The sequence below is a fragment of the Spodoptera frugiperda genome, chromosome 29 (assembly GCF_023101765.2).
Source record: "Spodoptera frugiperda isolate SF20-4 chromosome 29, AGI-APGP_CSIRO_Sfru_2.0, whole genome shotgun sequence".
Lineage (NCBI taxonomy): Eukaryota > Metazoa > Arthropoda > Insecta > Lepidoptera > Noctuidae > Spodoptera > Spodoptera frugiperda.
The window spans coordinates 1,092,266-1,120,167 of NC_064240.1; the positions used below are offsets into that span (position 1 = coordinate 1,092,266).

The following is a 27,902-nucleotide window of genomic DNA, read 5'->3' on the forward strand; positions in this document are numbered from 1 at the left end:
GATGTCCATAGCCCAATAGTGGACGGTCACAGGTATTTAATGTAGGTGATGACCTATTTGTCTATCAACGAACACCAGCTCAGAAATAGTCCATGACATAACCCGACTATTACAAAATTTCATCCTCCGGATCTGCGCCGTGTTTCCACAGATTCGGATGACATTTCAATCGATTTCGGAACAAATAAACCTGGCCATGGTTGACACTATGCCTTCATTGTTCTGCCACAATGCAACGGATATTACTCGACGAAATCAATGGGTGTCAATCGATATAAGCCTCATAGAATGTTAGTTTTTTCGGATAAAATAATATTAAAGATTCTTTGTACAGGTTTGCATGATTAACATAAAAATTCAAAGAGGTTAACAGAGAGTGAAATCCATGAAAAAAAATTCCAGTTAAATTGATTTCTATTTATAACGACTTCAAAACAGGAGGAGGTACCTACTACTACGAAGAATGATTAACCCCAATCATAAAAGTGCGCGCGGGCAGAAGCTATTTTTTTCCGTAATTTTCTACTTTAAAAACAACTATTCACCAAAATAATAGAAAAAATAGTTTTGCAGATGATTCTAAAGGTAAATGTGTGAAAAATTTAATGGTATTAATTAAAATCATTGTTTCCCCTCAAAATTTATTAAAAATTTAGATATACAAACTATTTAAGAACTTAAATCGCAACGCAATTAATCAAAACGTAAGCATTTATGATTTAAATATGAAATGTACGCATTTTTACCATTATTTTAATTGCACATATCCAATTTTTATACGTACAAATCACGCACACGCGTGTTAGAAGAAGCTTGCAATTTTGGCAAACAGATAACCAGAAACAATGAATATTGTTAACGACATCTAAAAAAAAACTATTCAATTAACATGCAGTATACATCCTTAATAAAGTAGTCCAATTAACCCGGAAAGCAATATTATATTATGTTCAATATTGTTTTCCGCATCAATTATGCTGAAAATAGTATAAATCATCGCCACGTTTTGGCAGATTCCAAATTAATCAAAACCACATGCTTGGAACCATACTACTAATAGTAGTGTCAAAATCATGCATTTCAAAAGATTTGACAATTTGACTGCATGATTGGTGCGGTAGCTGGGCATCGTCGCAACGTGTAGCGGGTTCGATTCCCGCACGGAGCAATTTTTTGTGAAATCCACAAATTGTTGTTTCGGGTCTGGGTGTCATGTATATGTTTATAAACGACACAACCTCATCCACGAAACAGGATAACATCTTAGTGTTGAATAAAGTTTAAAAAAATAGCACTCCTACAAGCCAAAATAACAGAAAACTAATAAAGTATCCGTCAGTTCGTCACCTAGTCCCTTACTAAGGCTATAAACTTCCACAATAACTAAATTGTCTTTTGCCAGGAGACCTACTTACACACAATCCGAGTAAGTATCCGACGGAATCCAGCACACGTTCAAACAACGGCCCTATTAAGGTCATTAGAAAAAACAAAAGACAATCAACATTTTTGACTGGAACTTTGATGAAGTATGACTGGGTTTTTGATGTGTCTATTATAATTTAGTATAAATCATATGGCATGAAGCATAATAAGAATAAAGCATCAGTCAAAAGCAGCAACAGCTCGTCAGATGGATGTTGACGCTACGGAGATCGATAATAATATAACGTATTAATTTGCTGACGAACATAAAATACTTTTCTTTTAAATACTAATTCAGAAGCTTGAAAAAGATGACAGAATTTAGAAATAAATCGATTACTGACCAAAACATGACATGTATACCCTTGCCCATTCATCCAAGAAAAAAATAATACAGACAAGATCCCTTAAGAAAAACCTAATTAAAGATCAGCTAATCACGACAAATCTCTGAGTCATTAGCACCACCCTTTGATACGATGTCGTCAATAATAAGTCTATTAATAAAAAAAAGTATTAAACAATAAACATATGAAACTAGTCACGACCTACATGTTACATTTATTCAATAGTTCCCACGAACAGGTGTTATAAGAAATAAATTAATTAGATCTTAATCGTGGCACATTGTTGTTGAAGGAACTAGACTCGATAAGGTGGATATTGGAAGTCAGATTGCAGATGGAAATAATACAGAAGGCAGTAATGACGAATGACGAACTGCGGAGTGCCTAGAGGGTTACCGGGGTTCCGGCTCAAAAAGCAGTAGTAGAAACGGGGTGGTTTTTAGTCAGTAAGAGTCCCTCTCGCCTTGCCAAAAAAAAACCTTCGGACAACCAATATTGGTGTTGCTGTATAAGATATAGATAAGAATGTACTTGTAATATGTGTTGAATGAATTAAAGGTTAAGTAGAATGGATTTGTGGTGATAAAATATGGACAAATAAATATGGATGTAGACCACTAAATAATTTAGACAATTTCATCGATAAAAAACTATTATAATCCCACATTTTTTGATGAATAGTAGAATATAAGATAATATATTTATTTCAGATTATGAATATATTATTTTAAGAAATTCATAACAAATATGCCTAATCAACCAACGAAGCAGTACCAGTAATACCACATTTCAAATTGGCAACCACCTCTTTACCATAAGAGAGTATACTATAGACAACCATCCCAAGTATTACGAGGAAAGTTCCATAATCACACATCACACAATTGACAGCATACAATATCGTAATAAATCATGACATCGAGAAACCTGGGCATAACACGGAGCAAAACAGAACCCACGTAATAATATAGACGCTAGAGACAATACGGCACTCTCTACAAAAACTATGAAGACAAGACACCATAGAAATGTACCGCAGATCTCACATACATTGTTCACTTATGGGAACCGCTACCCGGAAACTTTCCACCAGATAAACGCCTATGGGAATGTGTGAAATAAGAAATGCCACTGCTTTAATTGGGAGTTTTTGAGTGTTTAATTTTTAATTTAATGTCGAGGTCTTTGGGTCATCCGTTGTGCATTGCATTCTGTGCTAATAATTATCACTTGTTCTTTAAAGCTCAAAATATTATACATACTGACCTTTATACAAGATCATTGTTATTTTTTCTAAATTAACTCTAATTTCCAAAATTGACAAAGTTCTATCCCATTTTAGAAGAGTACAAGGTACTTTAAATAAATAAAGGATATCATTAAATCGCCACACACCGTAAATACGATGATTAAGAATAAAACTACAAGTTCCCAAGGCATTATAAAATACTGCATGTCATTTTAAACAGAGGTACGTACTACCTACTCGTACATTGTTTATTTGATAACAATCTCAAATAGTACAGTCATTTGCCGGTAATCATTGTAGACGGACCACAATTTGTGTGTTATTATATACTTATGTGCATGTCTTCTAAATTAAGAATATAAATCATTTAATGATGGGAAAATTGTCAAAGAAAATTAGCAATTATCATTTGATGCACAGAGTATCTTTTACATAATACTTCTAACTTTAGTAAGACGCTTATAAGTTCCATGGATTAAAATAGAACTAAAAGGACTCACCGCAGCATGTTGTGTAGCATCATTGACATCAGTCTCGAAGTTCCACTGAGCTGCAACATTGTTCGTGCACTCCTTCGAAGCCTGATCATCAGCCTGAGCCAAGAAATCTCTAACTTGCTGCAAATTCACATGTTGCAGCCTCTCATCTATATTATTACTATCAACACCCCTGTTAAAATCATAAGGATTAGCTCCAACATAATTTGGATCATTACGAACAAAGTTAGGATCGTTCTTCCTGAAGTTGGGATCATTATTTATATCTATCGAGTCATCTCGATTTCTGTCATCGTACGGTCTTGAAGTCGAACTGGGGTTTCGTCCATTTCCATAATCAAGATTGGGGTATCCATTATTGCTGATGTCAGGGTTGATACTGTATGGGGTGGAAGATACTGGGTAGATTCCCGCTGACTGAGTAGATGATACAGGTCTTGCAGAACTGTACTGAAAGTTCCTGTTCACATCGAATTGGTTTCCAGGTGAGTTTATTGACGCTGGAGTACTAGAGAAGCCGTATCCATAGTTGCGCTGCGTGCTTGAAATCGGTGGCAAATCCAACTGCGGTTCAGCGGAGGAGTACGACAGAAGCACCAGAATAACTTGGAACCACATTATGGGGTTTGTCTTTGAAAGATAGTTCATGTTAAGGTGGTCTGTTTGACCTAGTTGCGCGAGGTGAGCAGCCAATGGTGCGTGGTGCTTGTTTGGTATCGCGTTTACGACTGTCCGCCTGCTGCTGGCTTCTGAACTCGGGCCGTGTGAATCGCTTTGTCAGGCTACACTTCTGCGTACCTAATATACACTAGAGGTCATAATGCGTCACGTCTTACGTTTTTATTATCGATGCACGGGGTTACATTCGATTGTGTAAGCCTTGGGTGAGGGATGATCTTGATCTGACTTGAACATGTAAAGTTTTTATTTGTTTGTAATAAATATCAGAAAGGAGACTTCAAGCTTCTATAACTAAAGGGTTCGAAATAAATTCTTCACTTGATACAAATGAACTTTATCGAACTCTAGACTGTACTCTTTAGCATTTGCAGCCAAGACCTAGGATTTTAATTAGATACGCGTGTAAATGATTAGTTTACTTATTGACAGTTTAATAATACAAATTGAGCGCTCTGTTTAAAACGTAGTTTTCCTTGCTATATTAGGTAGATAACGCAGTTTTTCTATAATCCCACGGAAACTATAACATTGTTCTATATTTTCCACACATTTTCAAGATTGGATCTTTCAAAAGTTGCCCATGCCTAAAGTACTTGAATATAGGCTACTTATAAATTATTTAAAACGATCTCCAGAAAAAAGGAAAAATATAATATGTAATTATGTGCTAATCATTCTACGACCAATTCTTATCTTGATCGGAAAATCGAAACCAAGATCCTGTAACTATAGCTAGTAGCTATTAAAACAAAGATACAGTTCCGTACATTATTTGTGACATTAATCATTAGAAAAGAAAGTCAAAATTGTTCTTGCAAATGGAAAATTAATATGATCATATTTCTGAGTAAAAGTGACTGCAGAAAAGTAATCAAAGTTGATTATGGTCGTACAAAGCGAGGCTCAAGGGAGAAATTAGGTCTCCTTAGGACTGTCCGGACTACAAATGCCTGATCCGGAGCTGCGGACTACCTAGCGGATTTAGCCACCCGGCTCGAAGGGCAGGGTAGGAACACCCTGTTTGATCAGTAAGAGGTCATACTCGAGTGGCAGCACTCAGTCTCGCCTCACATAAGGCGGGAGAAGTCATTGGATTTTCCCCTTCAAAAAATGGCTGTGTCGTTGATGGAGTTACATAATAGAGGTTTTGGAGTTGATTTGTTTAAAGGACTGTTGCTGTTAGAAGAAATACAGGGTCATTTTAGGTTGATAAAAATCCCACTCTTCCTTGTCTTAGTTCCCCCCCCCCCCAAAAGTTAACCGCCTTTGGAAGGTTTTCCCCATCATCAATACAATGTATTTTAAAGGTCGAGGGGAACCCTATACCCTCAGTCGTAACCATAGCAAAATAATTACGCCTAAGAATGAACTAATCTTTTAATTTTATGCTTCGCTTCGCTTTTAAATACAATATCCATGGCATTAATTAATTTATTACCACTAGTAAGTTAATAATAAATACATCAAAGGGTGTATAATTCGTAATGAAATTATATCAATGTCATGACTTTAGAAGCATTTAATTTGAATCTAATCAATTAAATACGTATTGAAACGTCTCTAGTTCACCATTATATCTTCGTTAAAATATCAGTAGCGCTTGACAGTCCTCTGCTGAACCATATCTTCATAAGATGGTCTACGATAATCTCCTGATATATAAGATGGTCTACGATAATCTCCTGATATTAGGGTATATTACTAATCTTTATTGTAATGTCCGTCTTGTGGAACACGTATTTTTATTGTCTTACGAAAACAAATAGGTACTTTCGAAGATTATATTGATTTGAAATATCGCATTACGTCGTAAGATAACCAAATATAATTATTATATTTATCCCAAAACTGAAAACATACCGCGATTAAAAAAATTATAATCGAATTGATGAAACCATTACCTAATGATGATATCAAAAAACTATTGTTATACTAACACACACATACACAACACCCAAAAGAGCTATCACTAAGACCCACTCCTTCATCCACCATTTTGAAATATAAAGGTGCGTCCACAATGACCCAAAGGACGTAAAATCCCAGTTGCAATGAATTCTTACATAACGCGATGCGACACTTATTTGTGGCGTAAACTAAAGTACTTGTACTGTGTGTACTCCATCTTACAGCGTTTAACAATTAACGATTACGAGGAGAGCTTTAAAATTTGAATATTTTGACGTTTTAGGTATTTTTGTGACCTAGATTTTTGGTAGTTTTAACACCACACCCATGTAGTGTTTTGGGTGATTAGTAAGAGAACTACTGTTGTGAAGAGTTTCTATTTTCGTTTTGTTAATGGTATTATTGTTACGGGTCTTGATTTGCTGCGGACTGCCTAGCGGGTTACCAGGATACCAGCTTGAAAAGCAGATGTAGGAACGGGGTGGTTTTTAGTCAGTAAGAGTCTGACACTTCCTCTCGCGTCGCCTAAGGCGGCAGAAGTCATTGGATGATTTTCCTATTTAAAAAACATGTACCCCAAAACTATTATTTTAGGATCCAGTTTCACCATTCTCAGATAAAAGTATCTCATAAGCAAATAGTGGCTATCCAGGGCCTATAAAACCAATCGTTGTACTATTTACATTGTTAATGAAAACAGAGTTACACCTGTTCCAGAAAAAGTGCAATAGAATTAAAAATAACAGAGAATTGCTACATAAGACAACGGTTTCGATAGATAAAGGAATCAGTCATAGCATACGCTTCATAATATGGTTTCTAAGAAAATTGATGCTCAAAAGCACTCCTTTTACCATAACAGGTAACATTATCATAGCAAACATAACAGTCCCTTTGCAATTAGATCATAGTCACTTAACATTCATACCAGGGACCCATTACGAGCGAGGAGTGACAAAGAAAGCAGGTGACAGTGAAAGTAAAGATAACGCAACTGAGGAAGTTGTGACCTACTCCATACTTATTATCTCCTGGTACTTTTGTTATTTTATGGGACTTTGGGACGCATAAAAAATATGTGACTATATGGACTTTACGTTTTCTGCATTACACAGTTGCTGCGTAACCGGCTGCCGCGTAACGTGTAGCGGATTCGATTTCCGCACGGGGCAACTCTTATTGTTATTTCCTCGTTCTGTGTAAACTTTAAACATACTTGATTAACTTTGCAAAGCATGTATTTACTTACTACCTCACTCAGGGAAATAACAACATACAAGAATCAAGGCCACAGATGAAGTGTGACAAATACCTACAGTTCTGCCCACCCACTCTTCATTAGGAGTTAGTCGCGTAAGTTTCAGTTACACAATAGTACATAGTGCACGCACATGCGTAATATCCTCGACAAGATGGCAACGTCTTCTACACAAATCAAACGGGGAATTCTAAACGCGTGTGGAAGAAAATTATAAAGAATTATATGTATAGAGCTGTTGTTACATATTTTGTGAAATACTCAGAAAAGACTTGAAATTGTTAATGTTAAGATAATTATTGGATTCCACTGCACTAGTAAATGTAATTGATAGTGCATTCCTTCTATACTCACTTTAAACTAAAGACTGAAACTAAAACATAGTCAAATTAAGTTAAACTGCCGTTAATTTACTGAACGTAATGTTAATTTGATTCAAAGGATATCTCATCATCATCGGCCTGTTCTCGTTTACTGCTGAACATAGGTCTTTACAATGGCACGCCTCTAAGATCGATCTTCAACTCTACGCATCCAACCACTATCAGTCACCTTGTGGATATCGCCACTCCACCTAGCTGAGGGTGCCCTACACTACGCTTGTCTAGACTCGGTCTCCACTGTAAAACACGTTTACCCCAACGGTCATTTCAGCTCGGTAATCATTTGAGCTAAAGGATATAGCTTAAATAATGTAAAGGACAGGATTTATTTTTTGAACTTTTAAAAGCCTTCAATAAACTCATATCCATAACATTTTTACCCAATAACAAATCAAAAACGGTATCAACAACTCTATCAAAATACAACATCGACGACGCAATTTTCCTATTGTGCTAGTTTTACCGTGGGAATTATTATGTACCTATACAAAACATGTACATTCGACACATACACACATACCTTCCAACTCTTATACTTACGGGCGTCCATACTAAGTGACACATTATAACTTGGAGAATATGGTGAAGCAAGGACAATTTTTACCATAAAAATGTTAGGAAATGTGCCCTTGGTTTAGGTGTAGGTACAGACATTTGTACGACAAACTTTATTTTAATACTTACTTTATATGTCATACGTATTACATACTTAAACATAAGCAGCACCTATAGTTATATCAAATGGTTATCTCTAGGAACAATCAAATAAGCATATGAGGACTTAAGAATAGTTAAATTACAAAGCTACAGTTTATTCCGGGTTGAAGGGTTACAGACTTACTCATCGTGGCATGTGGGAACATACTATGACTTCATGGATCCATACATAATTGAAGTTTGTATGGAATATTAAAAGCTAAAAAATTGTATGTAGATTATTTGCGAGTAACAAAAAAAATGGTGGTTTTAAATTAGCCTCTTAAAAAACTTAAAAAAATGCGCAGGGTCGGACGAAAAGTACATGTAAAAAAAACTAACGTTTAATGAATAAATAATACGTATCAAATACTTATCAGTCGATTAAAAGCGACCTGAATTGACGGCTCCTTGCAGTCTTTTACTCTACCATACATAACTATGTATGGTAGAGGTGGAAAGATTCCAATAAAATTTTGGAACTTGTCTTGTTATAACATGATATGATAACATGCAAACTGTCCACTTTTTATGCGTCTGAGCGTAAATTGCCATAAAATTACATAAACAAACATTTATTTGTAATAGTAAAATTGTTTTGTATTCATTACGCGCACGACTGGGTTTGGCTTGACCGCGGATTTGAACTGCAAGGTCAGTGTATTTGATAAGCGATTTTGAACTCTATTCTCAGTGATTTAAGGGTTATTAAGATGGTTTTGGAGTTGATTCTTGTGGTTTTTATTTTTAAAGTAAAGTGTGCAACCTATATTTCCCAGTTTTTCTTTGGAAAATTAGGATTATCTGGAAATAGATTTTTGTTTAAAATATTTATAATCCTTTGTGGTTTTACTATATAAAATTGTTGAAGTTTTTGTTTGTGTACTAATTTCATTCTAAGAATTCATCATGGTAATAACTAGCGCAGTCCAAGTCCAAAAAAATTAATCACTAGGTAATTCCATTACAAAAGCAAAATAAATCTTAATGTCAAAGAAATTGTGTAAACACAATTTGGCGTTTTGCTTAAGAAGGGCCTAAAGGCTAAAAAGTAACCTTCCTTAAATCTTATTAAATAGTCATCAAGAGCTTCTACAGAAGATATCCGAGAAACACATTTATCATCTATATCTGCATTCAAAATTTCATCTGAAAAAGCTCAGCACAAGTTAACCAAAAAATCCACGTCAATAATGAGGAAAACCTTTACTAGTTTCGAGTCACAGAGGGACTCTATATCATGATGAAGAGTGCTCATGAGCAGAGATGCGGCAATGGCACAAAGCCGACATCGAAAGTAATTTAGTATACTATTTTTATTTTTATGGAATAGGAGGCAAACGAGCAAACGAGTCACCCGATGGTAAGCGATCAGCGCCGCCCATGGACACCCGCAACACCAGTGGAGCCCCAGGTGCGTTGCCGGCCTTTAAAAAGTATGCTCTTTCCTTGAATGTTTGAAGGTCGTAGTGGTTCGAAAATACTGCCGACGACAGCTCATTCCACAGTTTTGCTGTGCGAGGTAGAAATATATGACGAGAGTTGTTTTAAAAAACTTATCACAAGTTTTTAGCATTTGTCTCTAGAATATCTAACCAGCTACATACAATAATTACATGAATCATCCTCTATGAATCAGAGAACTAATAAATTATAGCGACGCCACATAATAATGGCAATAACAATAGTCCATAAACAAACGATATTTACATATAACTACGTTAGTCCTTGTCACTAGACAACAAGTGGACCGGAAAAATATGGCACAGAAAAACTATTGACAAAAAATTAGTAACTCATTGTGGGAACTATTGTCCAAGTATGGCAAACTAGAGTAGGTACCTATTTGTTTTTTTAAAAAGGTCAGAAGTCAAACGTGGGTCCTTAAGATAAAGGTTTGAATGAAATAGAATTGTTTTTCATTTAAAAAAATGGATAATTATGGAAACAGGACTATAAACACATGCTACATTGAAAACACCAGAGGAATCACAGGTGAGTTGCCGTTATTTTAATAAGGAATACGGTATTTTAAAAAGAAATTCGCTCTTTTTTGTAAGGTTGAAAGGTCGTATTGGTTCGGAAATACCACCGATGATCAAGCTCACTCGTACAGCTTTGCTGTGCGAGGCATAAAGTTTCGAGAGAATTCTGCCTCAGTTTCAGTTTGGCCAGCCAACCATGTATATAATGGGGATGCAAGGTCTTTAAGAAAACCCCCAGTTGGTAAAGGTGGTGGACTTATTTAATGTCACCTTCACTCTTTATAACTTATGCCCCAAGTCCCAGTCCCTTACTAAGGGTATTTTTGAACTTGAAAATCTTGATGAAGTCATCTTTTGATAATGAAATCCAAACCAAGATCGTCTATATCGCAAGACTTCCTTGATCTCAGGAGTTACTTATCATCCAACTAACACCATTAGAATTTTCAATTAAAAACCTCTCCTATCTCATTACCTACCTATATGATCTACAAACACATGGAAGTACCACGCAGTACCAAATCTATTACGGAGTGATGTCAACAATTTTTTGTACTCCAAGTCATTTAATTGAAATCTATTGTTGTCCATCTGATTAAGAATTTCGATCAATCTCTCGTTTAATGATAAGTGTATTATTTTTTACTCGATAAGGATAACCCATGGTATAAATCTATACTAATGTACATACTCGTATAAAACTGAATAATAGTACATATACAAACTCTGCGTTCAAGCATACAAATATTTGAACGCGCAAATCTCTAAAACAAGTTATTCGATTTGAAAATATCTTTTTGTGTTGGATAGTCCATTTATCGCGAAGACTATGGACTATAAAACATCACGCTACGATTGATAGGAGCCGAGCAGAGGGCTAGCCACTCAGTAGCTCTGACTAGTTATTATACTTAGACACGTGCATATGTTTTAAATATACACTAGTTTGATGCCGAATAATAAATTATTAATTATACATTAGTTTGTTTAATTATTACTAGGTGTAATTTCCCAAAAGTAGTTTATCCTTACTGTAATATGGCACAAATTCTTCTACCTACAGTGTTTGATTGACCGGCTACGAATGAACCAACCAATTAGAGCGTCGAATGCGGTTTCGTTTCGATCTTGTCGTAAACGTAAAACAAACTCGTGAACTCTCTGATTTCATTACCTATACCTTTTAAGTCTTACTGTTAATCATCAAAATTGTCTTTGTCCTTTCCAATATTTTAATCCTTTCTCATAACTTCCATCCTTCCACATTATACGTCAATTATACATAGTTATCATTCACGCCCTTCGGCAGCAGGAAGTATGCAGACACAAAGTGCTGTCAAATTAATGGCGTCCCATAATCATTAACTAATATAATAAATGGATATGTGACATTGATATCATTGTAACACATTTGAAGGTGGTTTTTTGTCTAAAGCGTGTATTAACCTAATTCGTTTTCTCACGTAAAATGTAGTTCAAGATATACGTTTTGCAGTTTCTATCTATGAAGCATGTTATTAGTATTGTGTTTCGAAGTATCGGAGGGGTATAGTTTTAAATTACCTTTTTGCTTTTCCTCTTTCCTATCATGTACAAGAATTGTACAAGAAAATAAACATTTGTCACTTCATATAATTATGTAAATCACAAAAAAACATAATGTTGGAACGTATTGGCTTTTCTTTAATAGTAATTCATCTTTTTATACTGTATGCAGTTGCTCTAATCTCTAATCTATTTGCATATAAAAAATTGTATTTGTTTTTTGGTGTATCGTGCCAGGTGCGATATGCTTTTCTTTTTCTTTTCTTTTTGCAAATATGTTTTTCTTTCTTTCTTTCTTATTTTGATTGTGTCTCCCTGACTCTTGCACTTCTTCTTTTTAATTAATATTTCAGTATTTTCTTTCTTTCTGTCAACGTTTCCACACCCTCTTATACCTACACTACTTACCTTGCCTATTCGTAACCCACCACACATCCATCTTACCATCCTCATCAAAACCAGCTCACGTACCTAATGGGCATAAAAGAACCATCGAAGCTGAGGGTCGAGAGACCTATGTCCCTGGTAATTTGCAGGTACTATCTCCAAAAGGGACAGCATAATTACAGTGACCTTTTCAAGTAGTGCGAAATTGCTGGCACGAGGTCGAACCCATTACGCCACTGACGGTGGCTACTACAAAGAATTGTATGACATCCTGTCATTGAGTGCTAAGTTCGTCTAGTGTACTTATTGTAGTCTGCGATATTGCCAATTGTCACAGTCTAGATTATTTCTAGTGTTATTGTTATTTATAATCTAGTGTGTTACGTGTTTTGTAATGTTTTACTTATTGTTTATTAATTTTGTGTTGTTCGATTTGGTTTTGTTTGTGTCTGCAGGAAATGAAATTTTTTGACACTTGTCTTTTTCATAGAGGACTGGGTTTTACTAAAGGGCTTTGTCTCTTAGAGACTAGACTTCGTTTCGTTTCTTAGATTCAAAAACCTTTTATAACTAGGTACGTGGTATTGTCCAAATTTTTTTATAACGTTGGCCTACATTAGGATTTCATCCTATATCGTGGGTGCATTTACAAACATACAAGTTCACGTACACATGACACCCAGAACGAATGAATAACTTGTAGATCACACTAAGTGTTGCCTTATGCGGAAATCAAACCCAATACACCTTGCGTTTCCCAGCCACCACATCAACCATGCAGGCATATTCTTTTTATTTAATTAGGAAAATATTGAAGCATATAGTATAGGAAAATGAAACAATTTGTTCAGTACTTAATATTTATGTTATTACGTAATAAATAGGGTGGAATATATCACTACATTTACATTGAAGCGTATTTTTTCAGTCTGGTGTTGAAGCCGGAACTTTCCATCGCTGACCTCTGCTCCGCTGTGCAGTATGCTGCAAAAATAGCGATAGTTTAATTGTAACATAATATATGTACACCTTTTTATAGTACTTTCGTACGTGACTATAATTGTTAATCTAAAAGGGATCTTCGGGTTAGCTGACGCAGTTAGTTATTGTATTTTTTTTAAATACTGTAAATCTCACTGAGAATCTAAAATTGAGAACCAATAGGTACATTATAGAAATCGCGAAAACATATCTCTTTTAGAAGCATATAAAATATAGAAAATATTATTTAAAAGTGTACAAACATAACAGCCTAAAGTGCTAAGCGCGCCATCTCTAAATTTTGCTGTGAACTAGAGTTCTGCGTATGGTAATGTAGATGGCGCCACAGATTCATAAGAGTACAACATCTACCTCATAATAATACGAGTATGTACATTTAAAGTGCAACATCTATCTTGTATGTATATGTATGTAAAGAACGTGTACTTACGGACAGTACTAGGTTCCCAGCCAACGAATTCCCCAGTCCTCTCATTCTCCGCCTTAAGCCAATCATGTAAAGGAGCGAAGTACTCCAGCAATCCACTGGCATCCATGTTACGCTGTCCGGTCAGAACCTCCATTGCGTCTTGCCAGGGTTTGGATGAACCCAGCTGCAGCATTTTACTGTAAAACAATTATTATCAAGTCATTAGTATGAATGTCGCAAAAATCAATAGACATTAAGCGTGGCTCTTGGGCACAAAGGACTGTTTAAGAGCAATTTCCACCTCAGATACATTTTCTAAAGACAATTTTTTTCGGCAGTATAAGTAAAATGTTGGACGAATTTCTTACAAAATTATATAAGCTAGTGTTATCACTTCCTTACCTACAGTTGCATCGCTATTTTATTTCTTATAATTTTCTTTTATTTGTTTTAAATACTAATTTCATAAAAGGACTTACCCTAAAGCATTTCCAGCCTCAGTGCTCTTGTAGATGTCGCAGTTGGACAGCAGTTTCGTCTCGTCCCCGGGAACATATTCACCAGCAATCTGGCACAGGGTACGTTGGAATTGGAACTGAATGATGTAGGAAATGTAGTATCTGGAATAGAGTGGATTAAAGCAAAATTTAATTAAGACTAAAATGTAGATATGTGTCACGTGTGACATGTTCACTGTTTCTGAAAGCACTTTGTCTGTGTAATTGATCCAATACAAATAAATATTGCTTTAGTTGAAAGTACATTTTGTTCAAAAACAAACTTCCTCACCTCATGTACTCCACATCAGCAGAAATGTGGTATTTAGCAGCTGGATCGAAGTCATCTTCAGACCTGGGTGCTGGTGGCTCCACACCCTGGAGGGCTTCCCTCAGTTGCCAGTAGTGACAGTTGTACTCATCAGGAGAGGTGGTGCCGCGGAAGACTCCGTAACGGAACAAGTCAAGAAGGTACGCAAACGGCAAGAAGACGATCTTTTCTAATCCCTGGAATAAGACAACATTCAATAAGTATTCTATAAAACTGTAATGATGTTTTGCTTTTCGTCAGTGCGTTTTTTTACCACCGATCAAGAAGTGAATAGTTTATAAATAGGAAATGCAGCTAGAATCTGTCATAAGATTTCTATGCTTACCATCTTATAAAGCTGATTGATGTTAGTCTCGATATCATCAGTACCGTCTTCGAGAAGACCCATAACTCTCAAATGCTTTGGTGTGGAAACTGACAGAGCGATGACGTCACCAACGGCCTCATGGAAACCTGAAATGATTTTATGCTAACCTTTAGGCGACACGCAAAGTATAAAGAAGAAGAGCATAATGACTGTTTATTTGTTTGTCTACCATAACCACCCTTCCAGAAAGGTAATTAGGTTCCATTTTATAGTAATAATTTTATTATAACCTTACTAACCAGGATTAGCACCCTCCCTATAAATGACGGGCTGATCTTTGTATTGAAGATAGTATTGGATGTGACCCATCTCGTGATGCGTAGTCTTGAAGAAATCTGATGTAATGGTTGTGCATTGTTTGATTCTGGAAGTGGATACAAATACAGTTTTAGATCAAGGTGAGATTTGTAGACCTTCCTCCAATGATAATAGAACGTGAGATAAATGAGCCTAACTAATGCATTAACTGATGGGTAATACAATTTTAATAGTAACATTTTCTACAGTTTCAAACCCCTACCTGAAATCTTCACCATCGTAGAAGTCCCAGGCAGAAGCGTGGCAGACCATGTCCCGTCCATCAGTGGGTTTCTCAATAATAGACCTCTCCCAGAACAGGTCGGGCATAGGACTCAGGTTCAAGGATGTGAAGAACTCCTCCGCTGTTTTGAAGAACTTCAGAGCTGTATAGTTCTGGAAGGTTTGAAAGTCTATTTGAGATATAGTAATAAAAGCGCTGCGTGATCAGATCACTATTAGCATATGATGTTAGAGTAGATATATGAAGGTTACTACATTTATTTTGATATAAGTAGTATAATTTTGAAAACGTAAATCCTAGGTCCATATTATTTACCTGGGCACGCAGAGCGTTGGTGACATCGACTTCAGGCTTGTCAGGGTATGGCTTGGTGAACTTTTCAACGTGGTTCCAGGTTTGAGCCCAAATGTTACCTAGAATAAAATAATTATTAAGTTATGGTATTTTTTTAATAAGATCCAGTAAATTTAAAAGTATGGAATCTCCCTCTCAGAAATTAAAATTTTTTTTTTTAGACAATATTCTAAAGAACAGTTATGAGTATTATGAGATCAAAGTTACTTTATTCCTACTTTATTATTATCTTCTTCTAGAAAAAGTTCTAATCTACTAGCAAACCGGCTGAACTCCGTTTCGGTAGGTACCAATGATTTTCTTGTTGATTTTTTTTTCCTGAATTTTGTTTCCTATAAACCTCACAGAGCCTGATACCTTACCAACGAATGCAAAATCAGTTCGTGGGTTTGGAGTTATAGCGTCAGGAAGGAAAACTCGACTTATTTTTATATTACAGATTACGTTTTTACCTAACAAATGCGCCGGGATCGGTCCTCTGGCAGGTACAACATTCTCTCCATACTTCAGTCTCAGGTGCCGTCTCACGTACGCGTGGATCTGTTGGTACAGAGGCTTGACTTGAGCCCAGAGAGCAGCAAACTGATCCTCACTGTCATCGGCCTCATAGTAGCTCAGCCACCATTCTGCTACGCTGTCGTAACCTGTAAATATAACATCATGAAGGAGGTGGGTGTTATTAGAAAAAATGTTAGTTTATACTTTTCTGGCTTAATAGTTATATTAGGACAACTAACGGAATTTTAAAATCTGTCTGTAATGAATTTGTGTTGAATCAATATTCCAATATCATGTTATCAATTTACTAAATACTTAAAACCTAAACTTAAAGTATAGCTTAAAATTAATTAGTATAAATGTAGACCATTTGAATATCTATCATTAATAGCATTGTTAAAATTACCGTTCAGCTTAGCAGCCTCATTGTCCATAGCGACGTATTCAGTAAAGTTGCCCTTGGAGGCAGCACCAGCGGCCTTGTGCCACTCTAGCCAAGTGTACTTCAACTCTTCGGGGTCATTGCTGTTCGCAAAGATCTCTGTCACCTCTGGAAGCAATCAGTCCACATGTACTACATATACATATATGATGTCGGTATCCGAAATTAAGATCTTTAGATAATTAGAAAGAACCAAGATAGATTGACGTTGAATCGAATGTTTTGATCTTAGGTGCACTTCTCTAGTTTTAAAAAAAGCTTTTAACGCAACGCAACGTCACGGCTTTTATCCCCGAAGGGGTAGGCAGAGGTGCACATTACGACACGTAAAGCCGCTATACAATGTACATCCACTTTTCAACATTTGTGTTATAAGTCACTTGTAATAGGTGGTGAGCCTATTGAAAAAAAAGCAAATAAATAGATTATCTTACCAGGTTCCACATGCAAATCACACTTCGTCCTATCAGAATAGGAACAAATAGTGGCTTTAGCATATGTAGCCTGCATATTATTGACAGCACTTATCAGTCTCTCATTCAAGTCCTCGGGCAGAGCAGAAGTACCAAGTTTGGTGTACTTCTGGAACATTCTCTTCAGATCCTGGTCTTCGTACTCATGCCATAGGTAGCTCATGGTCTCTTTCCAGTGTTCCTTCTCTTCTTCTGCTAGCTCCAAGGATATTTGCAGCTGGAACCAAAGTCAAGGTCAAAGCACTGATGTCAAGGTAAATTTTGAATGATATAAAATAGGTTGTTTGGAAACATCAGTGGAGTAATGGTTTGAAAAGTAATCATTTGTATTGAGAACCAAGAGCAATAATAAGGTGCCATAATAACTGTTGAAGAATGTACGTAAACTTGATACGTAAAAGCTTTCTTTCACTTAAAACTAAATGCATTCTTAAGGATCAATGAACTCATTATTTGGAAATGTTATAAAACTGGTCTCAAAATAAACAAAATCTACTCAAACATTTGGCAAAATTTAGCTTTCGATTCAGGTTCCTGATTATGAATTTAAATGTATTTGCATAAAACACACATTAAATTTTATTTATTTATTTTTGATGAAATTAATTTTACTGTGATAAATGAAAGTTTATGCTTTATAGACTGTAAAAAAGACAACGCCACTTTTATTTTACATCGAGTCCTACATGAAATAGGAAAGACTAAAGTTGCAAATGAAGATATAGGAATCTCTTCACTCATTGAGCTTACTGAGCACTTAGTTCTATTACAAGTGTCTGTGGCATATCAGAAAACTAAAGGATCTAATTAAGTAACACATACATCCAATCAAACCTTCAACATTGGTGAAAAGATTGTTTAAATCTAATCCCAAATTAATGCATACCAGTCAAAACCAACTAGCACTATAGACTACCTACAATTTTCGAACTTTAAATAATTCTACTCACCAATCGATCCTCATTGTACTTAGTAATATTGCTTTCATAGTCCCAGGATGCCAGAGCCCTCTTATTCTTAGCTTTCGACATGATTTCGTCCAGGTTCCTCATGTAATCCCTACCGGCAGCCTCTTCAGCTGCCCTCTCCACGGCGCGCCCTCTCGCGGCCACTATGAAGACCGAAGCGATGGCGCCCACGAGGGCTAACTCGCCTATGATCTTCATTATTAACTGTAATTAAAGAATTATTGTTCATAAATACGTAAGGAAACATCTGATTTTCACGTTATGTTAATAATAATAATATTCTCTATTTCATTAGAAAGTCAATTTACAAATGGTTGTGGATTGGTTTGGATCTAGATGTAATTATTTGAAATTATGTGTAACACAAGAAAAAATTATTATAGTATGGGGTAATGTTTTTAAAAATAACACGATAGCTAAAGAAACCTATTTGTAACGGGAAACAATATTTTGTGTTTACGTAAATAAACAGAACCAGTCATAAAATTGATCAGAATATTTAACATTAACCATAGCTATCGTTCTTGTCCTTCGACAATATTATATGGATAGATATTATCTTCTTAGTATGAATACAATTTACCTCTTTACTGTGCAAGAATAGTAACAACACTCAAGGAATACTTTTACAAATCAATATTATTATGATACCATGCAAATTTTCACTTACCGAATCACCCTATACACAACGACACTTTAAAACCAAAGAACTTAGTACATACAAAAAAGAACACCCTAGCTCTCAACAAATGAATAGACAAAAAAAAACACAGACCAAAGAACAAGAAGACACGATTTCACAAATGGCAATGACGATACGAATCTCATGTCAAAGAATAAATACTGATGTTTCTCTCTAAAAAGTTTGACAAAACAGCTACACAGTGTGTCAAGGAGGACCGAGGTGAATGATCCAACTCATATTGTTAGCGCCAAATTGAGCTGAACAGATGAGAAAAAATTATCAGATAGATTTAGCCTCGAATTATACTATAGGTACTAGGCTATGCAGTCGTGAGTTCTTTTTATGCAATGGTGTTCGATCAAAGTCAAATCGTTTATTTAAGTTTGCATATTTGCATATACAATGCAAATAACTGTCTTCGACCGTAGTACAAGATTTTAAATCTGTATAATTATCCTCGAGTAGGTAAGCTATCGTTTTAATATTAACTTATCATCTTGAAATGGGGTACCCATTGATGAAAAGTTATGTAATAGGGAATTAGCCCATTGCCATACACCGACCAAACCAGACCATTCTTTAAAAACCCGGTAATGGCACTTAGCCTAACCTGGGATTCGGCCTTAGATCAGATGCTGGACTGTTGCAATCGCGACCACTTGATCAATTAGGTACTTTTTTATTACGAGTTGGCAATTACTTAATAGTTTATTCTTTAAATCATTGGTCTTACTCTAATCACTGTACACTCAAATTCCTAACAAAAAAGTCTTGAAGCTAACCGCCGTACTCAGAGTCATTTAATGATTACTTAACCCTATATTTAGCAATCGATTTCGGAACAAAATCGTTACTAAGGAATAGTTTAAGTAATCATTAAATGTCTGAGTACGGCACTTAGGAAACCAGATTAAATTTTTGATGTCATGGAATCTATTTAGTATTCAATGTTATTGTATGGGGCTAATAACATAACTGGTTAGTGTAATGTACTCGTTTGCCTACTTTTATAAGGAAAAGCAGGTGCTATGTGTATTGACCTTTAATAGGGATAATGACGGGGTATGAACATTAATAATCTATTTAGTCCGTCAGTTAGACAATGAAAAATAAATTAGTCACGTATTTTTCATTTATTATTTTGTAATTTATGGTAACAATACATAAACAAAACTAATTTAAGTTTAGAAGTGGGATCAAATACGTAATTTCTACGTATAAAATGTACTTAGAAGTGACGTCACGCGATATTTCAAATCGATACATCTTCGAAAGTATTTGTTTCCGTAAGAAAATAAAAAACACGTGTCTAATATTTTAAAATAATCTACAAGACGGACATTTAAATAAAAATTAGTCATCTACCGTATTAAATAATAAATATATTTTGGAAATACTGTTATCACAATGATATTAGTTAGCAGGTCAGTCAAGTGGCCCTTCACAAATAATATTATTTTATCATCTGCTGATGTGGAGATAGTCCACATCAGTTTCATATCTGACAGCCAAATATCGAAATATGTATTATCTAAATACCTTGAAAGTGTAGAAATATTTCGAATAGAAAATAAATAAAAACATACTCTTGCATAACAATATATTATCAAGCTTGTTACTATGTCATCTTAGTCCGAAACACAAGACAAGCAATAATGTACCTAGTTTTCCACCACATAAAGTTCCATTTACTTTATTTTCTTACATATATACCAATTAGTTTGCCTGATTTTACCTACCTATTGATCGGAGAAAAATATTTATTTTTTAACTTTACATGGCTTGCACGTTTGCTAACTTTTGAGACTAATATTTACTACTAAAACTAATATTTGTATAGTCTGCGAACGTTCTAGCTCTAAGTATGAAGTGTCTGTCTTTGACTTTGTAAATGAACGCAGAACGAAATCAAATTAGTACTGAGAAGTAAATAGGTATTAGTTAAAACGCTTTATTTTAGGGCGGAAAATCTTTCAATGACTTCTCCCGCCTTGAGCGAGGTGGGAGAAGTCATTGGACTAAAAACCACCCCGTTCCTACACCTGCTTTTCGAACCGGAGCCCCGGTAAACCCGCTAGGTAGTCCGCAGCTCCGGATCATTAGTTAAAACGCTAGAAATACATTAAAACACTTATTTTGCTTACAAATTCACATCATTGATTTCAAACAGAAAGACCTGCAAAGCCGTGAAGTTTCTCGTCCATCATTCTGCATACATTTTACAAATACCATTAATGAATAGAAGGACAATCTTTTCGTTTATAGTTGGTTATAAACTTCCAAAAATTCTCCGCCAAACTCAGAGTTATTTAATGGTTACTTAACCTAGTACTTAGTTTGGTTTTCGGAAAGAAATCGTTTCTAAAGAATAGTTTAAATAATCATTAAGGGTGTCTGAATACGACAGTAAATTATACAACAAAAACTGATTTGATTTCCCACTTACAAATAGCACCCTCTTAGCAGTTTGACTGAAATATCCGCAGGGCATTTTTCTCGCACACTTTACTAACACTCGACACTTGTACACAAATTCGAAGATACACTACTTACTAAAGCCAACAGTCTACACTCGAAAACATTAATTATTATGTAAATTAATTACTGGCGTGCCATGCTTTTAAGATTTCAAGTGTTTTGTGTGACGAGAAAATTGTTAGCGAAACAAATGACAGTGGATGGTTCAGCCAAAATGCAGTCACTATGAAGTCCCTTAAAATAAACTGACTAATGGTAGTGAACAGCATTCTTGCTTTCCCAATTTGTCATAGGACAAAAATGGTATACAAAATTAGTATGTAGACCATACGTTTATAGACTATACTGTTTAGACTATTTAGTTTTGTTTTTTATAAAGTAGATACTACAATAAAACCTAGTACTAGGGTGCTTTTCCACCAGAGATATTGTATGCTACGTTGCTGAGGATGCGTTTGGCTTCCACCAATCATATTCATTGGTACACATAGTTTAGCACTGGTGGAAACGGACTCAGCCATGCTTTTTTTTTTATATGGGAATATGCGTGCTATGAATGGCTTCCCTGCATACATACATCATCGCATACTCGTGCTGCGCATCTTCCTCGCACAGCTACATAGCTTAGTATCAGTGGAAATGGTCACATAGCTTCACAGCTTAGCTATTACATCTTCGTAGCATAGCTACATAGCACATTACTGGAGGAAAAGCACGCTTATCGTTTGCAAACTTGTCAATCGAAACTAGTTCTCAAAACTGGTCAGTATATAATAATGTATAAACAAAAAAAAATAGAACCAATGTAATTACTTAGTCGTCATGTTGTGAATGCATTTAAATTGGAATTTGCGAAAATAAACCTTTTTAACTGAGTATAAAGATTAAAATCGTGTGCAATTTTCATCTACATTCATGCACAGAATGTCAATTGGGTTTAATATAGTCACGTGAATATAACTTGCAGAAACACAAGCTACCTCAAGCTGAAAAATATGGGATTTCGACTTTATTACCAAAAGGATAAAGCTGAAAATACAATAATGTTTTTAACAATTTGGGGTAGCTTCATGGGCTGGCATCAATACAACATTCCTTTGTCGTTTTCTCACAATATTTTTAAGTTAAAATAGATGACATTCTTCCCACAAAAAAATCGCCTTAGTCAGAGTATCAAAGTTAAAAACTTTGTGCTCTGTGTCACACATTATTTCATTTACTTGATTTCAAGTTCATGTTACTTCCAACTATGCTTGATATAGGACACTTATAAAAACCATAATTATGTATTTATTATTAATCAGTAATAAATACAGAGTTTAAAACCGTAGTGTGTAAATAAATGTTACATTTTTATAACTTAATGGTTTAAGACGCTAAGCTTAACCCTATCATATCGAAACTAATACGTATTATTTAAAAAAAAAGCGTAGCTCCACAGTAGAATTCTCTCCTGTGTCATGTTTACAAACAAACAAGTTCATATACACATGACACCTCGACTCAAAATAACAATTAGTGGATCACTCAAAGAGGTGGTCCGTGTAGGAATCGAACCCGTTACAAGTTACGCGGCAACCGTGCAGTTAAAATACCATATCTTTCCAGGCTAACTAATGCCTGCACAGTTCAGCAAACTATTACTAGCCACATCTAACATAACACCAACAAATCAATGTGTTCCGTTTATACAAAAAGTCTCGTCAAAGATCTTCGTTCGGCATACATGACCGTAACAAAACATTATATTATTAGTCAAATACCCATGTGTGTGTGTGTGTATGTGTGACAATTTCAAACAAATATTTCTTTTGTAACCTCCTTTGTGAGGACGTGGAGGGACACTCTGTATAACGGATTAGGACACGGACAGTTGTGTTGTGTGTTTTCCCTACGCAGAATTTTGCTACGTAAAAACTAACAATAATGAGATGTAAATAGAGTTTAAATTTTAATGTTCCAAGGGCAAAGCTTATTGACGTAAATAAAAAATTGTGTTTATTTGATATTTATATTGAATATCAAGATCAACATATTAAATAGGACTAAAAAAGGACCATTCAATCATGATGTTGTTCCTACTATTCACTAAATAATCACCAAATAATTTGTATGGACATAATAGCACATACACTAAAATACCTTACATTTAAAACGATATTAGTTAACCTCCCTGTCCTCCTATTAAAAACATTTTCAAAGAAGTTTGGTTAATAACACTCCAACATAGCTATACGTTTTCAAAGAAGTTAAAAGTGGATTGAGCTATTTTTTAAACAGGGCAAGTCATCCAATGACTTCTCCCGCCTTGGGCGAGGCAAGAGGGAGTGTAAGAGTCTTATTGACTAAAAACCACCCGTTCCTACTCCTGCTTAACCTACGCAGTCCGCAGCTCCGGTATTTTACCATACAATACGACTTTAGCCTCTATTATGCACAACCTATTAATATTCTTCTCACAAAACAAAATACTTTACAAAACTCACAATACATTTCTTATATTCCTTCGATTTCATATCACTTAAGGATATTTTTATATAAAAAATCTGTTCACACCAAATTTAATCGTAGTACACAAGTCACAGAGCACATTATCCTGTTTCACATCGCATGAGCATTTTATTAAACAATTTTATTCTAAACAGGTTTTTGATCCACGGTCAACTTTGATGACACTTGATGCAAAAATAACACTCGCTTATAAAGACTTCATTGTTTATATCGATAATTAAAATAAATAAAGACTTATAGACCAATGAGAAGAAAAGGGGAGTCGATGACGTCATTAAAAAAATATTATGTCCGATTTTAAGTAGTGTACAGTTTATCATGGTTTCGTTTTGTATGACCTATTCGCACTTTCGACGGTCAGTTTATAGTGGTATGGATGTCTTGGTGTGTAGTCGTCTGCCTAGAAATTACCATGTACTTTATGATACCGACACCAGCAATTTATACTACGCTAACTCTAAAAAGCGTACTTTACAGTAGAGGCGTTTAAAGGGAAAAACGTGATAACTTTTACATTAATTAAGATACTTTTTTGAAATTTGGTATGCTTAATATTTAATTTATTCATTGTAATATCTCATATTTATATTTCCTTAATTATTTCTATTTTTTGATTTAGCGCAAGTTAGCCGTATATAAACGTAATTCATCAAATTTTTTTTACATCTTATACACGTCTAACTTATGTTAGCGTAGTGTAGTACGGGAGGTCGTAGTGCATGATCAATCATCTGATGCATATTTCAATATTTTTATAAAGAACATGTACTTTTTTACAAAAAGAATAGTCAACGTACCATTAATAAACTAATTAATACGTTAACACATAAGTATTTACTATGTAAAAGTCGCTAAGTCGTTCATTTTACAAACGAACAAGTATACACACGAACGCACTAAACTACGCTAACTATGAGTTAGCGCAGTGTTGCACGGATTTATACCAAAGTGATACCCGTGCACACTCCGCTAATAATAGTTGGCGTAATATAATTCGAGTGATATCAAAAAGTACCTTTACTTAGCGTTTTATAAGATTTGTAACTTTCTTGTTTTTGCATATTTCTTCTCAATTTTTTTATGACGTATGTAAACACACATTTTAAGCAACTTGGCATAAAAAAACGATTTTTCCAAATTTCGAGTTAGCGTAGTATAAATTGCTGGTGTCGATACGTACATACAACGCTACGCATATTAATGCCCGAAAGGGTAAGCAGAGGTGCGCATTTGTACAGGTCCCATGACATCTTAAGAGGTGAGTTTAAATACGAAACAAAACGATAGTTCAGTTATACCTAATGCGCTCTAACAAGGTGCGGCTGACAGATTCAGTAACGTTTCGTATCACTCTTGAAAGTTGCTGCGATTTAAAAATTATGCCTTAATATTTTAGCTATATCACATTCGTATTATGTTAAATCATTCGGAAGCGTAGTTAATTAAATTAAAACCAACCGGAATGTTCTAGTATTCAATTAAAATCTAATGAAATGAAAAATAAAGTAAAGTGTTATGCGTATAACGTAAAGCCATAGTCGTGTTTAGTGATGGGATGTACGGCTACGATGGATAGGTAGTCGATGTTTTTTAGAATAAAAAACGAAAATCGTGCGTCGTTCAATTATCATTCTTAAAAAACCTTTAATTATGTGGGTAAATCCACTGTAGACACGGCTCTCTCTGCCCAAACCACAGTGACATTATCTGAGCAGAAATATGTAGTAGGCATTTTTCTAGACATTTCCGGCGCCATTCATAATGCGTGGTGGTACTTAATCTAACATACAAACTAATATATCCTTTTTTTCTTCACGGTTCTGTAAAACTGTAACTCTGAAACACCTCAGGGCTCAGTCATAAAATATTTATTTTGACAAGTATATACACGTAGTTAGACTGCACAACTAATTAACACACACATTTAATAAAAAAATTAAAGAGAATTAAATGTATGCTGCGAGTATCGATAGCGATAAAAAAAGATTTTTCTAATGTCCATCCTTAAAGAAAGACGTCAACGTCATACTGGCATCTGTCAGCCGCACCTTGTTAGAGCGCATTAGGTATAGTCTTGTTATTTTAAATGTGATGTCAATCACGTGTCACTTGTTTTTGCTTTAATTTTTTACCGCGTCTCTTTTTCAGATTATCTAAAAATAAAACGATTTTTCTTATGCTTAATTTAAACGTATACCTACCTAAAACTCTAAACACCTCCACCAAAAACGTAAAAGTCATCCATGATATGGCTAACAAGGAAAAGTTTTTTTTTAAACATATACCTAGGTACAATTAATTCTCGTGTAAGAAAATTGCCTACCTACCTACCTACTACCTTTAATCGCGGAACTTAGCAATTAACAATAAATGAAGCCATTAGCTAATTGCATACCGTGAACAATAATCTCAACAACGATATTAAAATTGAACAAAAGGTCCTTTACTTCAATCATTTTATAATCTTTCCTTTTCTTGAAGGAGGGAAATCTTTACAAGACTTTTCCGCCCTCGGTGATGCAAGAGAGAGTTTGTTTCGACTTACCTAATCAAGTAGTATGAATTAAAAGTATTAAGTTATCTCAGACAGAGAAAGAAGAATTTTTAAAAGAGTAACGAATGGAGTTTCTTTCTCGTTCTTCTCCATTCGAAGCTACACTTTGGAACGAGCACCTAGCTTCACTGACGGGCAGACTGACAGAATATGATATATTTCTTTCTTTGTTGACTTTTCAAAAGTACCTAAGTATATGGTTTAATTGGAATAAATGGTTTAACTTTGACGTTGACTTTGAAAGATCATATTTTTAAACTCATACTTCTAAAAGCAAAGAAGAAATAGTACCTAGTGTCATTGACCCCACACAAATTGACAATCCTGCAATAAATTCTAACGCAATTTCTCCATTGTGACCTCTTCAATCTTTTCATTCGGCCTTTATGTAGCCAAATAAACCAATGTATCTGTGCTGATATTAACATTTATTTTTGCCTACATTATGGTCGCTATAGTAATGTATATTTTTGAAAGTATGTGTATTTAATGAAAGTGTTCCTCATATTATATGCTAGCTAACAAGAACATCTGATTATACTGAACCGAAGTGACAAAATAGAATATTTACACAAATTGATTATTTGTCTATGTTTCGTTGCAAGCACAAAACCAGGGTGCTCTATTGATATTTTTAATAAAATAACTATAATTAGAATTAAATAACAAAAAACCCCAAAACTAGCTATTTTTATTGGCATCTCGGGGTTTGTAAACTGTTTTATTTAGTTTGACCTATTTGTTTGTTAAAGTCAAATATAATAATTGGAATTTCAACCCCTACCTGACGTCCGATCTATTTGATATTTGGTATACACTCTAAATTTTGATGACCATACAATATAAGCCAAATAAAACTGTTGACCATAAAAAAATATTATAATTACTTGTTGGATCTCTAATTCCCGCACTCAGAGACATTTAATGGTAACTTAAACTATTCCTTAGTAACGATTTTGTTTCGAAAACCATTGCTAAGGACTAGGTTAGTAACCGTTAAACAGTTAATGACTGTGAGTATGGTGATTAACCAGTCTTTTTAACGTTAACTATCTTCCTCAATCTTGTCATGCAAAACTTTATCCTTTTTATCACTACCACAGAATGTCACAAAAAGTAAATATACATATAGGTACAGTACTCACCGCCTGATCACTCCCGCTATCAAATCGACACTAACACTCGAGTCAGGACGCGATACGTATTTATCTAAAGCAGTCCTCGGAACATTATCTGCCTCACATCGCATGTATCTTACTGATATAAGATCGTCTGTCCTGTTTGTTCATACTCTTGTGTTACTTAAAGGGACGAAACAAGTTTTCCATTGATTAATTGCGAACTCTTGTTTCATATTCATAAGCGGCAATTACGGTATGTATATTGTATTAATGGAAAGCAAGTAAGTCTGTTTGTGTGTCTGTCACGTTT

General features: G+C 35.0%; 2 protein-coding genes across 6 annotated transcripts in view; both read right to left on the reverse strand.

Moving 5' to 3' along the window:
• LOC126912734 (angiotensin-converting enzyme) overlaps nt 1-4,280 on the reverse strand; it is a 150,541-nt gene extending 146,261 nt beyond the window's left edge. The window contains exon 1 of the mRNA XM_050706395.1: nt 3,522-4,280. Within this exon, the coding sequence (XP_050562352.1) occupies nt 3,522-4,166 (645 nt within the window). The 5' untranslated portion in view covers nt 4,167-4,280. The remainder of the gene's footprint in view (nt 1-3,521) is intronic.
• An 8,923-nt stretch (nt 4,281-13,203) lies between these two features.
• Nucleotides 13,204-27,767, reverse strand: LOC118268597 (angiotensin-converting enzyme). Of its 5 annotated transcripts, none has more exons than XM_050706400.1 (13): nt 27,617-27,767; nt 18,226-18,447; nt 17,237-17,492; nt 16,767-16,910; nt 16,315-16,506; nt 15,824-15,921; nt 15,488-15,660; nt 15,207-15,331; nt 14,926-15,053; nt 14,562-14,776; nt 14,252-14,392; nt 13,794-13,969; nt 13,204-13,345 (listed from the first exon to the last, which is right to left on the reverse strand). In XM_050706400.1, exons 2-13 carry the CDS (start codon nt 18,439-18,441, stop codon nt 13,266-13,268), a joined length of 1,944 nt encoding a protein of 647 aa, XP_050562357.1. In that variant the 5' UTR covers nt 18,442-18,447; nt 27,617-27,767; the 3' UTR covers nt 13,204-13,265. The 5 variants fall into 5 exon arrangements, with proteins under 5 accessions (XP_050562357.1, XP_050562355.1, XP_050562354.1 ...); XM_050706398.1 differs by lacking the exon at nt 27,617-27,767 and adding an exon at nt 23,893-24,095; XM_050706397.1 differs by lacking the exon at nt 27,617-27,767 and adding an exon at nt 21,375-21,564.
• Nucleotides 27,768-27,902: the final 135 nt, after the last annotated feature.

What these genes read in the sequence shown, in the direction of transcription:
- LOC118268597 (XM_050706397.1), bottom strand. Translation starts at nt 21,419, where the DNA reads ATGCCCTGCGGATATTTCAGTCAAACTGCTAAGAGGGTGCTATTT. An exon ending in CCAACGCTCTGCGTGCCCAG is followed by an intron (nt 15,661 to 15,823) that starts GTAAATAATATG and finishes CAAACCTTCCAG; the next exon opens with AACTATACAGCTCTGAAGTT. An exon ending in CTGGGAACCTAGTACTGTCC is followed by an intron (nt 13,346 to 13,793) that starts GTAAGTACACGT and finishes CTATTTTTGCAG; the next exon opens with CATACTGCACAGCGGAGCAG.